This window comes from Gymnodraco acuticeps, unplaced genomic scaffold, assembly GCF_902827175.1.
Source record: "Gymnodraco acuticeps unplaced genomic scaffold, fGymAcu1.1, whole genome shotgun sequence".
Taxonomy (NCBI): Eukaryota; Metazoa; Chordata; class Actinopteri; order Perciformes; family Bathydraconidae; genus Gymnodraco; species Gymnodraco acuticeps.
Genome location: NW_022992160.1, coordinates 3660001 through 3676805, shown reverse-complemented (window position 1 = coordinate 3676805; position 16805 = coordinate 3660001). Strand labels below are relative to the sequence as shown.

General features: G+C 39.9%; 1 protein-coding gene and 1 long non-coding RNA gene across 3 annotated transcripts; both read left to right on the top strand.

The window, feature by feature from the left end:
• Nucleotides 1–499: 499 nt before the first annotated feature.
• LOC117538639 (G-protein coupled receptor family C group 6 member A) lies at nt 500–8955 on the top strand. Of its 2 annotated transcripts, none has more exons than XM_034204507.1 (6): nt 500–748; nt 2644–2935; nt 4679–5521; nt 5670–5885; nt 6906–7023; nt 7509–8955. In XM_034204507.1, exons 1-6 carry the CDS (start codon nt 558–560, stop codon nt 8609–8611), a joined length of 2763 nt encoding a protein of 920 aa, XP_034060398.1. In that variant the 5' UTR covers nt 500–557; the 3' UTR covers nt 8612–8955. The 2 variants fall into 2 exon arrangements, with proteins under 2 accessions (XP_034060398.1, XP_034060399.1); XM_034204508.1 differs by lacking the exon at nt 500–748 and adding an exon at nt 1557–1644.
• A 4034-nt stretch (nt 8956–12989) lies between these two features.
• LOC117538638 lies at nt 12990–15709 on the top strand. The gene is made up of 4 exons (XR_004567886.1): nt 12990–13103; nt 13294–13699; nt 14437–14504; nt 15114–15709. It is a non-coding gene; the product is annotated as an uncharacterized LOC117538638 (long non-coding RNA).
• Nucleotides 15710–16805: the final 1096 nt, after the last annotated feature.

Sequence of the window (16805 nt, the reverse complement as noted above, 5' to 3'; positions counted from 1 at the left end):
GTAAAAACACAATAAAATAAAAAATGACAGATGAGTACACCATGGTAAAAAGAAATGTTTACCATAAAAACAGTAGCTGGTACTGTTTAAAGATTGAAAATAAATTGGAAGAAAAAATTAAGTGTGAATGCACAAGGGTATGTTGCACATGAGTGTATATTGGACAAAGTTTTGTTTACGGGCAGTGTTATTGCACATCAGGGGTATTACAGTCTATGTGTGTGTGGTCAACCAACAGTTGGTTGGATGATTGCTTTATTCATTATACACTAACTTTAAGGGCCTCTGCACACACCTTCAGAAACAACAGAGACATTCTCCATTGTTCTACCCAACAATCGTGCCAACCACACTTTTTTGTTGTCACTTTGCTTCCCTGTGCCAGCACATGAGGGCGTGTCTGGAGGTGAAATTTGATGAAGCAATATTTTTTTCCAGTTCCTCTTTAAAACAGGTTTCCTGCACGTTAACATTCTTACACCTCCCTGGTGTTACGTCTTTTAAGAGACAAGCGTTCCTAAACATCCCAGAAAGACTTTGTCACTCAGGGAATCAAGATGTACCGTCTCCTCTCGGCCCTGATAGCTCTGAGCAGCCTCCAGGCCTGTGGGGGGGAATGTGACTTTGCTCATTCCATGTGTGGAGCACAGGCCTCTGGAGATGTTGTGATTGGTATATTGATGCCGTGTCATCATAAAGTGAAGGCTCCAGATAAAAGGATTAGACCTGAAAGCTACCACTGCTCAGAGTGAGTATAAAAACACATATGTTTGTTCAATTAGATATTCAGAAGGGATATCTTTCCTTTTAAATATACACTGAAAAAAACTGAAAAGTTGACTTTAATTAAATGTATTAGGTCAACAGATTTCAAATAACTGTATTTGGTTATTTGAAAGCAATAATATTAAGTTTAAATAAAAAATATTAATATATTGCTTCAAACTGCTACTCTTATACGTGAAATATGTTGTCATAAAACACTTAAACAAAGTCAACGTTTAGGTTTTTTCAGTGTGTGTTATTTATTTGTGCAAAAGATTTTTTAATTTCCACTGGATATAGACTGCTATTTTGCCATTTGGACCATTGTACGTAATAAGAGTAAAATAATTAAGAGTCGGGGAGTGGAAAAGACTCCCACATGAAAAATTAATTAAATCTTGATATAAAAAAAAAATTGAGGTCAAATTCACAAATCTACGGGTGAGTGAAACAATGTGGTTCATTGAGAAACATATAGAAATGTTTGGGGTTTTTTTCTCTTAAATGTATGACTTTAAACTAGAAGAGTTTGAGTTTTGAGATTATTCTTTAAAATGTATGACTTTATAATCTCAGAGAATGTTTAAAGTTTTAAAAAATGTATGAGATTTTCACAAAGATATAGCCTACCACCTAAATCTCATTGAATATTTATGATTGTGTCAGGGATGGGGAAAATCGGGACCCAAGTGCAGTTAAAAAGACAAAAAAATGTTTTATTAAAAAGCAGACGAGAACAGTGGGTGGAGTTTTCCATTATTTCTCAATCTTCTTCTCTCTCTTTCGCTCTCAGTTGTTTATCCTGCTCGCTGAAGAGAAAAGGATGACAGTCAGGAGGCGAGGCCGCCTTATAAAGGGTGGGCTTGCGCGCACACTCAGGTAGGCCCGCCCAGAGGGGCCGGGTACGTTTAAAGATATCTCAGTAGGTGAACGCTCGTAGAGTAAGGTCAAGGGGTAGTACCCATAGAGTCCAGTAGAGGGCGGAGCCTGTGAGATATAACTGTATTAGGTTAGTTGAAAGCAATAATATTAAGTTTAAATAAAACATATTAGGTTCAACTTAAAGGTGGGGTAGGTAAGTTTGAGAAACCGGCTCGAGATACACTTTTTGTTATATTCCATGGAATGCTCTTAACATCCCGATAGCAATGAATATCTGAAGTGCTTTGACAACAAATCCATCAAAAAATTTCATCTGTGGAAGCCGTGGCGCTGTAAAAAGCACGACCAACTTATCTCGTGCCCTCATTGGTCATGTGCGCGTACGTGTGTGTTGGAGGAGAGGCTCTGTAAGGAAGTGGCAGATTTGTTCCGGTTGTGTATTTTCAAATTCCAGCGCACTCGAGCTGGTTTCTCCAAAATGACCTACCCCACCTTTAATATGATTGCTTTCAACTAACCTAGTTTAAAGTTTAAATTGAATTAGAGTCAATGTTTACATTTGTTCAGTGTGTTGTAGACAAACAAAGTTCTAATTGACTTTTTATAAAAATATTTAAATATTTGGACTCTTTTTTGACTTAAACGGTTAGTTAGTCCACTAGAGTAACTTTTAGAGATGCATTTTGTTAAAAGTAGCTAAAGCTTTTTAATAAATGTAGTGGAGTAAAATAACATTATTTCCCTTTTAAGTGGAGTAGAAGTATATAGTAGCATTAAATGGAATTTCTGAGGTAAAGTACTAGTACTCAACATTTTACTATGATGCAGTACTTGAGTAACTTCTTGGTGGAGGTTCACCCCGACACCTCTTTTCAAAGCTTCCTTCATAAAGCTGAAATGCCTCTTGTCAAAATGTGAATACAGGTTTATATTTATAGAAAGATATGCCTGCTTTTTCTTGATCACTTAATGTTTTTCTACACTGTACATTTTCAGTTTTCATCTGCCGTCATTCATGAGGTCCTTGGCTGTGATCCATGAAATCGAGGAGATAAATGCGGCTGGCTTCCTCCCAGGAGTGCGTCTGGGATACATGATGTGCGACACGTGCTCCTTCGCCAGCACGGCGCTGCAGAATGTGGAGTACATGCTCGCTGTCAACAGGTCTCTGAATGTGGACTGTGACTACTCGGACTTCAGGCCCAGGGTGAAGATTATTTTAGGGGCTCTGTCCTCTGAGGTGTCCATCGCTGTGGCTCGACTGCTGAGTGTGTACATGATCCCTCTAGTAAGTCTCACATTCTGTCTGATTAGCAACATTTTATTGTTAAGTATTCAGTAAGTTATTTTCTGTTTTCATTCATTATCACTAATTCAGTTCTAAACAATCTTTTGACGGTGTCTAATGCACTTTGCTGCTACATTAACTGTTTTAATTCATTTCAAGAATTCATTGTGGGCATTTAATACACTGAAAAAACTGAACCGTCGACTATACAAAATATATATAATATAAAATATATAATATCAACTTAATATTATTGCTTTCAACTAACCTTATGCAGTTATGAGACATATGTTGACACAATACATTTAATTAAAGTCAATGTTTAAGTTTTGGAAATATATTTGACTTCCCAATTAGTCCGCCTTCGAAACATTTGCGGTAACTACCCATTTCTCACAGTGACAGTTACCATTATTGAGGGGGAATAAAGTGTTGCTGCAGTCCTGAATCTTTGTGTCTGTGATTAACTTTATGTTATTATTTCCAAAATTCACAATGTGTTCTATAAAAAATATTCTTTCATATTCAGTATGAACAGGATGCTGCAGAACAGATAGGCATTGCATATGGCCCAAACAAGTCAATACCAAAGATACAAGAGCAAAATCACAACAACCAATCACATTTACTCATATACGAGAAAAAGCAGTAAAACACAAATAAACCGAACAGGATTCAACAGGCTTCCTTGCCAAAAACACACACACACTAAAAGGCACAGCCAACCTTACTAAGTTACTCATACCAGCTGAAAATATCCAAATAATCAATAACTAATTACGATACGTACAAAATTCAACTTGAAAAGCTGCTCATCATTTCAAGGCAAAGGGTTGGGTCTAAAGCCCTTCATTTCAAATCCAAATGTGATAGAAATTTGAAATAAATATCAAAATTTGAACTTGGATTAATTCTGCGATATTTGCTGGCTATAGCTAGTTTAGCCTCTGTTAGTAAGGAAGACAATCATAATCATCGGACATGTTTTTTCAACAGCAGAATCGATTCATTTCTGAGGGCAGCTCTGCTGCACAGGGGGGAATCTGATTGGAAAACTGCTTCAATTTCTAAGAGCTGCACTGGATGCAGCACAACTGAGGAGGGCATTAGCAATGCCATTACGTTAATAGACTACAATTAAAACATATTCATTTCCTGATTCATTCAGCCAGCAGAGGAAGCTCAGATTTGATCATTTTGTATTTCAAGTAATGTGTCTAGTACCGATCCTAGCTTCGGTTTAGTTTACTGTACAGAAGCTGGGTCCATGCAGCACTTGGACCCAGCTTATTTGTATCTGTTACCAGAGGGAATTTGTTGCAGTTGGTAAGGCATGAGGTTAGCTGTTTTTACCACCAGTAATTTTGCTAAGAGGTTAAGGTTGAGCACATACTGGGAAAAGTGTTCCCTCAACCCACCAAAACTAAATTGGAATGATTTCCTCATCTATCTTCTACTAGACTTCAAACATATTTTACAATATCTATTACAGATTGTTTCAGTATATCAAATAAGATACGATATTATTTAACCAAAGGAAATTCCTGTTCCAGAGTTGCAAAAGATTCAATCGTGAACTATTGCCTACTTAAATATGTAGTTCTTTATTTTGTTGGTAAATTGAAACATAATTTTCTGGGTGCAAATGTGAGGATATAAAGGAACTTTTGGTAGCTTAAATTCAACAAATAATTCATTATTAATAAGGTTCTGTATTTAAAGAAATACATTTTTCATCACCAGCTGAGCAGCACATCCTCTGCACAGGACCTGAGTGATAAGCGGCGCTATCCAGGTTTTTTGCGCACTATTCCCAGTGACAAGCATCAGACCAAAGCGATTGGCCAAGTGATGCATGATTTCGGCTGGAACTGGGTCGGGGTTGTGTACGGGGACGATGAATATGGCAGAGCAGCTTTCCAGAGCTTCCTCAAGGATGCCGAGGAAAACAGCGTGTGCTTGAACTACAAGGAGGTGTTGCCCGATTCCCTCGATAATTCACAGAGATCGCCACGCATTAAGCAGGTCGCCGAGCGCATCCGCTCCTCCACGGCCCGGGTGGTGCTGCTGATCCTCAAGGCGGTGCATGTGGAGGCCCTCTTGAAGGAGATGATCAGGACCAACACATCGAGGACCTGGATCGCCAGTGATGCCTGGTCCAGAAGCCGGTCCATCGCTCAAATGGAAGGGATCAACAAGGTGGGGGACATATTGGGCTTCACATTTGTTACAGGCAAGAATGAATCCTTTGATAAATATCTCAAGAATCTAACAGTGACTCCAGGAGGATACAACCACTTCATTGAGGAATACAAGAACCTGAGATTTAACTGCACCCCAGAATGTTTCTCAGACAAAGCTCCGTCCTATTGTCCCAGTCCTGATGAATTGAAAATGAAAGCTGGCAATGCTTGCAATTTCAAGGATCCCCAAGAGCAAAATGATGACCATCTTGTAACGGCTCTGGACACAAGTCTCGCCTTCCTTCACAGACTTGCTGTGTGGGCCACCGCAAATGCTCTCAAAAAGCTACTGAAGTGCAACGGTTCTTCATGCCTGGGAGAAATCAACTTCCCACCATGGAAGGTGAGAATGTATATTATCTTCAGATGAGAACAGATTTAGATTTAAAAGTGTAGATCCTCCTAATTTGTATGGTAAAGGCATGCTACTGTGACTGATCTCTGAAAAAGGACAATTATAATTGACATTCATTCCACCCTTTACTTTGCAGCTTCTTGAAGAACTGAAGAAAGTTCAGTTTGAGTTTGAAAACAGCAGTTTCATTTTTGACAAAAATGGTGATTTTGAAGATTCTTATAATCTGATCATATGGGAAAAGGATGGAGACCACAGAAGATTCCTAAAGATTGGGAACTACCATGTCCTCAATAAACAAATAGAATTTGAAAAAAAAGATTTCATCTGGTTTTCAACAGCAAACACCACGGTGAGTCCACAGCCTTCTCACACCCACAGGTTTGATTGCTGCAATAGTCAAGTGAGTCACTCTCTGTGTCCTTACCCAAGACAGTAATTAGGAAAGAAAAGGTCAGGGGGTCTGAAGACTTGACCAGCCTTAAGCTTTAAACTGCAGTCCACTACTCATCATAGTGATCAGGCACATTGTAATGGAGTTGTGAAACTAGTTAAGTTTGAAATTCTATCTTAAGTTGATATATTCTTGCATAACTTTTCATGCCTGAAAGGGGGTATTTGGTTCATCTTTGACTCTTCTACCATAAGATTGTTGACACCTACTAATGACTAAAATATGACTGAGGCAACCTTTGTCCACAGAAAAGAGAAGAATGCTGACAGAGAATAAATTCAACTTCAGCATGAAACATAATCCAAAGCGGTGACCTTTTGATATGAAAGCTATATTTTATTTTGTTTGCAAGTAAGCGTATAATGATGAATGACAAAGTGAACTATAAATATATTGTACCTGTAAATGTAGACATAACCAGGTCTAAAGCATTTTCCATTGGGATCTAGCCAGGTTAAAAGAGAACCACCTTCCTGACACGGAAACTCTGGCGTTTAGCTCAAATGACCTCACCCACCCTCTAATCTTGCTTTGTAGTATCTGGACCAAGCTATGTTTGTTGGACTGTATTCCAGGCTTTGATAGAGGCCATTTGGAAACAGACATTTGGAGTTTTGCATTTAGATGTGATGGGGAGACACCTTGCATGGCCTAGTTTGTTTCATGTGCAATGGACCTCCAAAGACCCTGACACTTAAGGCAGACTTTAGACACTGTTTTATTTTTAAGTTTGTTCCTGTGGTTGGGCCTTGGCCATGAATATCCAATATGGGAATGGAGAGTGTCCTTTGTTAACACAACCAATGTTTTTCTTTTGCATATTTCAAAAACTTATTTTGAAAGAATGCTTTCACAAGTAGACCCTCTCTACAGTGTGATCAGTTAAAGTGACTCTTGTTCTCTTGTTTTCTGTCTCAGATCCCTCAGTCTAGATGCTCAGAGCGCTGCGCTCCCGGCTCATTTAAGAAGATCCTGAACGCATCCTGCTGTCACAATTGCACCCTATGTGTAGCGGGGACCTTTTCAGCTGAATGGGGTATGCCTGATTGAAACTGATACTGATTTATGTTCAATTAACTGACAAGTGTTGTTTTGGCTGTCTGAATCATGCTGCGTCTTTTCAAAGTCAATTACATAGGGCTGTTTCAGATAAGTGTACCTCCTGTAGAACTAAATAAACCATAATGGCCTTATTGTAACCATCTATATATCCTGTTCTTTTAATATTGTAAATCCTGCACAACCCTTTGTACATGTTGCACATTTCTGCTCCACACTACCTCTTTTTAAATCCGCAAAGCTCTCCACTTTGAAAATAGTATTTGTCCCATTGTATTATATTTAACTGTATTTTGTGTAAATATTGTCTTTGTTTTGCATTTTTACAATAGTCTTAAAATATATAGTAGTATATAGTAGTGTTTTGCTACGTATAATTATTTCTGTGTCTTTGTATGCACCATTTATACCAATGCAAATTCTAAGGAAACTGATTCTGATCCTGATTCTGATCTCTAACAGACCTGCGTACCTGCCAAAGGTGTCCCAATGGAACTTGGTCTCTCAAGGGTTGGACTCAATGCAAGCAAAGAAAGGAGTCCTTCTTGCGATGGAGCGACCCTCTTCCCATCATCCTGACGGCAGCCGCAGTGTTTGGCATCTTGCTCTTGTTGGTTACCTTCATTATCTTTCTGGTGAACAGAAATTCCCCGCCAATGAAGAGAGCTGAGGTGAGATTGTCCTGCGTGATGATGGCCGGTCTGTCAGTGAGCTTTGCGAGTGTGATATGGTTCATGGGGAAGCCCAACGTTCATCTGTGCCGGGCCCGCCAGGTGATGTACGCCCTGGGCTTCACCCTGTGCATGTCGTGCGTACTCGTCAAGGCCTTCCGCACCTTCCTGGCTTTCCTTCCCTTTGGCCAGCTGACAAGCAGGCGACTACATAAACTCTACAAGCCACTCGTGATCGTCATCGTGATAACCTCGCTACAGGGGGTCATCTGTCTGCTATGGCTGATCCTTGATTCTCCTGATATTGATGACACACCTCCAGACCCACAAAGCATGACACACTTAATCTCTTGTAGGGAGGGCCACACATACATAGGTTTTGGTATTATGTTGAGCTACATAGCTCTGCTAGCATTGATTGGCTTCCTCTTGGCCTTCAAAGGGAGGAAGGTTCCCCAGGAGTTCAGTGAGACAGGCAACATCATCTTCAGCATGTTGATGTACTTGTTTGTATGGGTGTGTTTCATCCCAGTATATATCATGAACAATGAAAGTAGCACCACTGTGCAGGCTTCAGCCATTCTAGTATCCAGCTATGGCATCATCTTTTGCCATTTTTCTCCGAAGTGCTACCAAGTGCTTTGGAAGTCAAACACGGAAACACTGGAGAGGATTCTGAACAAATGGCGAGCCATCTCTAGTCCAAAACATGATGTGGTGACAGAGATAAATATAGATTTCCCTAGAGTTACTTTATCCTCAGAAAAGAGTGACAGCTTTATCATATCAAGTACATCACCTACATCGTGTAGCTCAGGGACACTGTGCATATCTTCCTATACTACACTAGTTACAAAACGCAAAATGACGCGTAAGAGGAGTATATCCTGTTAAAACTGATTCCAGGAAGGTTTGCTATGTACTGCATTGATATTATAATATACCTGCTTCCCTTTTGAATGTGAATGTTTTGTAAATGTGTTTTGTTGTTAATCCATAAAAAACTTTATTATACAGACAACCATGGATGATTTGTTTGTATTGTATCCAACTCATGTGAAATTCAAAATGATTCTTAAAAACATGTTGAAGACTTTAAGACACTCTCTGAGGATGCTGCCCATCAGGACAACAACCTGTTATGTTGGGACTTTATCTCTGAACATTGCATATTATTCAAACCTTTGCATATTCCTTGGAAATGTTTTCATTTGAATAAATTAGCTATTTTCTATTTTCATATTTGTATTTCCATTTTTGGGATGGATTTCTTGATATTTGCATTATTTTATTTAGTTTTTTTATTTTATTCTCTCTTACTAAGTTTATGATATGCGCCAATACACAGCAATACACATGTATGTTGGCAAACAATGTACATTTGGGTTTACCTTCAAATAATGAAGATAATACATTTAATATGCTAGATTAGGAGGCTGCCTTTGTTTACTAGTGCAGATGGCCATGCATTATCACAATGCAGAGCCATCTGATTGGACAACACACAAAAAAACAGCCAATAACTGAAAACACATATCTATAGCGAATTACCATAACCTAGTCTTGTTATCAACAAATAATGATGTTAACATAAAAAAATATTTAAAATTAACCGAATAGAATTGAACTGTATTGTGTTAGTTGAAAGCAATAATATTACGTTTAAACCAACACAAGTTGATATGGGTTCAACTTATTATTATTGCTTTCAACTAACCTAATACAGTTATGTGGAACCTCTTGACATAATACATTTAAAGTCAATGTTGATTTTTTCAGTGTGCTCTGGATAAAAGATATATTAAAACTGTACGTCCCAACACAACCTGATCGTGTGACAGCAGTGAGTTGCAGTAAATAGACGGACATTATTTCAGAGAAAAAACAAAACAAAAGAAACATTTGATTGAAAAGGTATAGTGTTACATGCATTTGTGGAATGCTGTGCTGCCACTTTTCCCTGTTTGGTGCATGATTCACAGTTATTTACAACAAGCCACGGCTACTCCTGGGCTGCTTCTCAGGTCGACTATTTTCATTTCCTCGCTCCTCGGTCCTCGGTCTCACCGGAAGTTAATTTGCCTGCGCCATCTTGAGTACCGTCCCATGGCTCTTATTTCTGCCCGAGGACCGAGGATCGAGGAGCGAGGAGCGATAATGGAGGAACCACCTGACCATCCTCCGATGAAATCCTCAGATACTCGCCCCGCCCCCTTACTGTGTATCGCTCACAGATTGGACGATGCAGTGCATGCACTGATCTCATGCTTCTTGACATGAGAGCAGAGTGAAGAAAATACATGAACCTCATGGGAGTCACTCCTCAGTTTATACCGTGTTTTGTTTCAATTCATGTTTCATTTAGTTACAAATATGTAACATTTTAAGAATGGCGTTTATCTTTTTTGAGAATGAGTTCTTATTTATTTTATTTATTGGGATCTACAACAGATGATACAAATGTTTGTGTCAGTAAATGTGTACTAACAGAGGCGGGGGTGTGTGTGGAAATAACGGGGACAGAGCTGGCTACTGTCAGACGATCAGCTGTGCAGCGTCATCACAAACGGACGTCGCTTCACGTGACGCTCCGGAGGAAAGGACGTCCCATTGCTCTTAAAACTAATTTCCCTGCTTCTCGTGGTTTCCTTGCGTCCCTCCATGCTTCCCTGGTGGGAGGGACTAAACGCAGGGAAACGACGCAAGTGAGGGAAGCAAGGATTTCATTTAATCGACCTGAGAAGCAGCCCTGGACTTTCTGGAAAGAGCAGAGAGTCCAGCCAATCAGACTCAATGTGCTGGGCTGTCTCAGCAAATAAACAGCATATTATTTTAAAAAGCATACGATGAGAATAATATTGTTTCTATCACAATCAGAATTCCTTTATGTGTCCTACAACGGGGAATTAACCCTTATACTCAGGGTCGGCATCATGGGGGGGTCATTCGCGGGCCATGCCCCCCCAAATGAGTCACTGTTCCCCCCCAAGCCTTATTGCCACTTTGCCGGGTTTTTTTTTTTAATCACATAAGTTAAAACGTTTCCACCAAAAGTTTTTTGTGTGAAATACATCAGAAATAAGGAATACACATTTGTATTCTTTATTTATTCTTTATATGAAACACAGCCTGAGGTGTGCTCACTGCTGCTCTCTGATTGGTGTGTTGCTTGACCAATGACCCCGACTTTTGTTTTGTTATCATTACGTGGCTGTGTGTTTAGATGAAAGCCGGTGGTGATCTGTCCATCTGTTACACTGATTATACAGTAAAGCCATGGAAAATAATATGATATACAGTACAGTACAAGTACATGGGTCTCTGTGTTTCATTCAAGCTCGGCTCTCTGTGTGTGGCACGAGCGCATTTTGTCAGTGCGCGAGCGGTAACGTGGAATATTGTTGTTAGCATCTGGTTAGCTAGCTATGCTAACGGATATAAAGAGCTGTTTCTACACCAAGGTGGAGGAGAGTCCTCTCCTGTCAGACTGAGAGGATCGTATAACCTCAGCTCAGTGAGGTAAGGACTCTCTCAGTGTTTAGATAGTTCACTTTAGTGTAGGTTATCTCAGTGGGTCTCAAACGGTTTGGTCACCATTTATGTAAACAAGTATTTGCGAGGAACACATTTATATGATCATTATAGTTATTAAAGAATAAGAGAATAAATGAAAAACGGGTATGAAATACTATAGGACAGTAACACAAAAATACAGTTTAAAAGGGGAGTGATTAGTAAAATATCCATAAAGAAAAAGTAAATCTGTGTACAGTTCTGTTTCATATGGATGTTGAGAGATGTAGGCTATCCATAGATCTCTTCATTTTGCTCTCAAAGTGCACCAGATTGATGCTTTTAACTTCAATATTTTAAAAATAATCTTCCCGGGGGAGCATGCCCCCAGACCCTCCTAGAGGAGGTTAGGTCCACCCCCACCTAAAACATGTTCACATGGATAGGATACTAAATACATTTGCACACTTTTTATATGGTGGCCTATGTCCATATGTTTCTGTTTTGGTGGTCGTGCCACAACCGTGCATGTATCCACAAGTCATAGGTGCGCTATACAATAGCACTACACCCTGCAATGTGTGTGAAAGACAATAGACTTTACAGCATGTTTTTTTTAAATTGAAGTTGGTGTTTGTGTGTTGGTTGTTGACGGCAGTATGTGCCCCCCCTTGGTAAATGATTGCCCCCCCCATTTGATTTGTTCTAGAGCCGACCCTGCTTATACGACAGCAAGAGTATAGTGCAGATCAGAGCCCTAGAGAGATAAGAGTTACGACACTCCCATAGACCTCCGTTGTAAAACATGGCGGTGCCTACTTCCGGGGTATGGACATCGAAATAGTTCCAAATATTGTCATTTGGGCGTTGGACCTCATTCACTTACATTACGGCCCGTCGATTAGTTCCAGAGGTAAGTTGCTGAAATATCGAACTCTTTTGAATTGTCAACTGTCTATATTGTATCAGAGGCCCTTTATGATGCTTATAATGGTCTTCATTTGTATATGCACAGCGTAATTATCTATATGTTATCTTGGTTGTTACAACCAAATTTGCTAGCATTGACTGCTAGTTAGCTAGCGCGACTTCGTCAGTTTTGAAGGTAAGATTTCAGTAATTAATCGCTTGCAGCTTATATATCAATGATGCTGGGTAACTAACAAGCAGGATTTAGATTGATTATGTGTTTTTATTGTTATTTTGGTTTTTATCTGCTGAACCTGACCGTGTCAGCCATCCTTAGTCGGCTTTTTTTGTATGATGACTTAACTGCTAGCACTAGTAGAAATGAGGTGGCGTTTGTGATAAATATTTCATTTAATATTTCATTGAATTTTGGGATATACTAACATTTCATTATGTGACATGTTGACTGTACTTAGTTTTTTGTTGTACTGTTCCGTAGCGCTACTTTTTAATGCTTGATGGCATGCTAGGATAGATTCCTTTGTATTGTAATATACACACTAGTTTAATGATTGTTCTTCAAAGGTATTATTCAGTCTTAAAAAAATAATAGCCTACTGAACAGGCTACTCTACAGCAGTGAATGAAGGATGAGCCTAAAACATGGTCATGCATCCGAAATGTTTATTTTTAACAAAATAAACACTTTTTAAAAAAGCACTTTTTCAGCCTTATATGTTGCTGCTGCTGGCGGAGGGTGCTGCTGCTGAAGGAGGGTGCTGCTGCTGCTGGAGGAGGGTGCTGCTGCTGGAGGAGGGTGCTGCTGCTGCTGGAGGAGGGTGCTGCTGCTGGAGGAGGGTGGTGCTGGCAACGGCTGCAGGTGATGACTGCTGAAAGAAGAGGAGGCTGGAGGCTGCTGACGGTGGACCAGGAATGGAGATGCCAAGTACATCGATGGCAACGAGTAAGGTGTTTGGCAGTGGCCTAGATGTTATGACCTTCGGTGTTGAGGTCTGTTGGGTCTTCTTTGCCTTCTTACTCTGACTCTTGCTGCCAAGATACCCTTTATGTTTATCCTTCCTCTAAGCCCTGATGCACTTTGATGCAATCCTTAACCTCAGCCTGATGTATGTTGAGAGGATTTTTTTCTTCAGGTCATGGCATGAGGGAAGGTTGCTGTCCAGCAACATGGCTTCTTGTTCCAGCTGTGACACTGCATTTGAGGACTCCATGAGGGAATCGCTCATCCTCACACGGAAACGCTGCTCCACGTTCTGAACAAGGGTGAAAACCTCATCAGATGGACGGTAATCTGGCTCTAGTTTGGTCTGTGTTGAAGATTTTTTTAAACTTTAGATTAATCAAATTGTGGTTTTTTTTAATGCCGAATTAATCCTTTTCCGGTTTACCAGAGCCCTCTCTGCTCTCTTTCTTAGTAATCTCTCCCTTCTCAGTTGCCTCATTAGATCCTCCACGTGAGCCCGGTCACAACTGACCCTGGCAAACTGGCCTCTTCATAGCTGACCCCTGACTGACTGGCTCCTGGCACACTGATCTCTGGTAAGGTGGCCTCTTGATTGTCGGCCCCTGACATACTGGCCCCTGGCAGTCTGCTGACATCTGTCTCACTCTCTCTGTCTGTTATGTCCCTTTCATTCCCCTTTACATGTGCACCTATTGTCATTTAAGGGTACACTACACTCCTATAGTGACATTCATCTAAGTCCGTCTATTGGCAATGTTAAAGTATGAAGAAATCTGTAGATTATCTACATGTGGTATATGAGTCTTCAGAGAATCCCTGAACCCTGGTAGTTTTGAAGCTGTATAATCTGAAGGTTACATTAGGAGTGTAGTCTATCCTTGAATTATATAACATGGGAAACATTGTTAGCTTCATATATCATACCAATGTTTGATGTGCCATAAGAGGTGTGGTCATCATTCCTGACATTAACAGCTGGAGGCATACTCCTTGACTCCTTAGGCCAATGTATAAATACTGTTGGAACAGCGTCTGGCCTCAACCTCAAATTTCCTCCTGATTTGTTGCCAATATATTGGTCGTCTTCAAAATGTACCTGTAGGTAGGTAGGTTTGATCAGTTTCCACTGCACACTTCAAATGTCATTGAAGAGTCATAATTCTCTACACTTGGAAATATGATGCCCTTTAAAATGTTAACAAGTCATGTCACCTCTGTGAACATTACTTACATGACAGAGTTTTCTGCTGTTGTTGTCCTCTGTCAGACACAGGTTTTGTCTGACATCTCTTCCTTCGCTCTACGTCCTTAGGGAAGCCATACATCCGGAACCCCTTCTCGGATCGATTAGAGCATCCAAATGCTGCACATCCAACCATGGTATGACAACTGATCTATTAAAATGCAATAAACGAAAGTGCCATAATATTTGTTGTGCAAACATTTTAACATGAATATTGCTATGTCCTCTGTTCTGTTGTGCACCGACAGAAATGCTAGAGAGGTTCAGGTTCATGTTTTATGTTTGTGTTCTCACTCACCAATTATCTCTCATTCCAGGCTTCCTGATTGTTTTCACCTGGCATCCTTTCTGCGTCAGTCCGACCCTGATTGTTCCCACCTGTTTCTCATTGTCATGTGTATAAATTCCCCTGTCTCCCAGTGTTCCTCGTCAGTTCGTATTGTCTTATGCTATGGTCAGGTCAATGTTTCTTGTGCTCGTAAAAAGTTTCATTCCTCTCTACGTGAGCGCTTTCATTTTTTGTTCGCTATTTTTGTTATCTCGGCTAGAGATTGATAGTTACCGTTTTTGTTGTTCACTGCTGTATTGGAAAATAAAGTATCTTACAAATACTTTACCTCTGTCTCCCGGGTCGTGCAATTGGGTCCTACATCCTAAGTGTCTGAGTTCGTAACATGTTCAGTCTGCTCCCAACTGTATTCTCTCCCCTTATTCACCACTGTTCTTATTCTTGCTCTGCTTTTTAGGGCCCAGGAAACAGATGAAGAGGATGTCCCTTTCACAAAGGAACCTTTTTGTTTTTTTCAAAATGGTTAGGCTCCTGGATGCCCCAGAGTTCTGTATTGCTTTTTTGTAAATAGTTGTAATAATTGTTGTTCGCACAATTATGCTTCTGTTTTTCACTTTTTGGTGTCCATTGTTCAGCCACTGTATTGGTAAGCAACAATTTGTTTTGGCCAAAATGTGTTATTCACACTCCTGACTCCAGTTTGATGTGCTGCACTCTCCTCTGAGTGGTCCTGATTTCAGGCAGAGGTCATGGCTTGGAAGGTTTTATATCCTGTAGTGCCTCAACAGAACCTAATATGAATTGCTTTTTTCAGTTTCTCTTTTTTTTATTGTCTCGTCGCTGGATCACCTCCCCCTGGCAAAGTGGCCTCGTCATTGACAAACCTGTTTGTGTTGCTCTATTGAACCATGGTTCAACAGGAGCTTCTGTAAATAGTTTTGTAAATAGTTTGAATATTTATCATAGTAATCATTTTCAGTCTCCCACTCTCTCAATTTAATTTATCGTTTCTTTGCCCCACCATATGTTTTGTTGTCCAAGGGCACTCATTTGGTCTGTGTTGAAGATTGTTTTACACTTTAGATTAATCAAAATTGTGTTTTTTGGCTGAATTAATCTTTTTCTGTTGAACCCTAACCCTCTATGTTCTCCTTCTCATTCATTTTACTTTGTTTTGTTCTAACACACGTCACTTTTTCCATACACTGTTCTTAATACTTGTTCACACATGTGTTCGTCCCTTTTACTTTGTTCTTCCTGTTGTTCTTGTTCAAACACATATATCAATTGTTCATCCATTGTTGTGATAAAATGATATTCATAGTCTTAACATGATCATGCTACCCATGCTAACATGAACACAAGCGTTTCCCTCCAAAAATGTAAAACGTATCTAAGTAATAGGCTACCAAGCTTTCCGTTGTCACCCTGCCTCTCCAAATGCAAAACTGTCAATAAAAAGTATGCAATAATGCAATTACAGCTGAAAAAGTACTTGGGTGTGTGTGTTTTTTTTATATATATTTACCATTCAATAACACAATCGCTGCCGTCTGTCTGTCCCATAGAAGAACATGACAGCGCAGCGCAACTATACTACGGACGTGACATCAACATAGCCTGCTTGTGCTACCACACTTTCCCCTCAAAATATCGTTAAATAACGAAACTTGTAAATAGTGCCAATTCATACAAAGTGTAACCACATCATGTAAATATGAAAGAAATCTTTAAAAAATAACAGCGTTGGTTTAATCTATGACTATTTTGACCATGTTTGTGCTGTTTTTGCCATAGAGAAGCATTGCCACGGAAGTGCGTTTGGAATTATCCCGGCATACATAAACCACGCAACATGATCTCACCAGAATGCGTGACTCCACCACGACTCCTTAACACCACATTGCGTGGTGGAGTCACTAACTTTGTTACATTTACGTGTCGGCACCACGCAAACAACCCCAATGTAAAGTGAATGAGGCTCCTTTGTCCAACCTGATCTCACCAGAATGCATGACACACAATGCACTGTGTTTTGAGAACAACAATTGGTAACTAATGCACCATAATAGACCTACATTCTGACGAAAAATACAAATGATTATGAATACAAATAAAATAAAAGAAGCCTCTCGTGAGTTACTACAAG

Excerpts from the sequence above, each read along its gene's own strand:
- LOC117538639 (XM_034204507.1), top strand. The coding sequence starts at position 558 with ATGTACCGTCTCCTCTCGGCCCTGATAGCTCTGAGCAGCCTCCAGGCC. Across the intron at positions 749-2,643 it reads GAAAGCTACCACTGCTCAGA|TTTTCATCTGCCGTCATTCA; the intron begins GTGAGTATAAAA and ends GTACATTTTCAG. Across the intron at positions 5,522-5,669 it reads TCAACTTCCCACCATGGAAG|CTTCTTGAAGAACTGAAGAA; the intron begins GTGAGAATGTAT and ends TTTACTTTGCAG.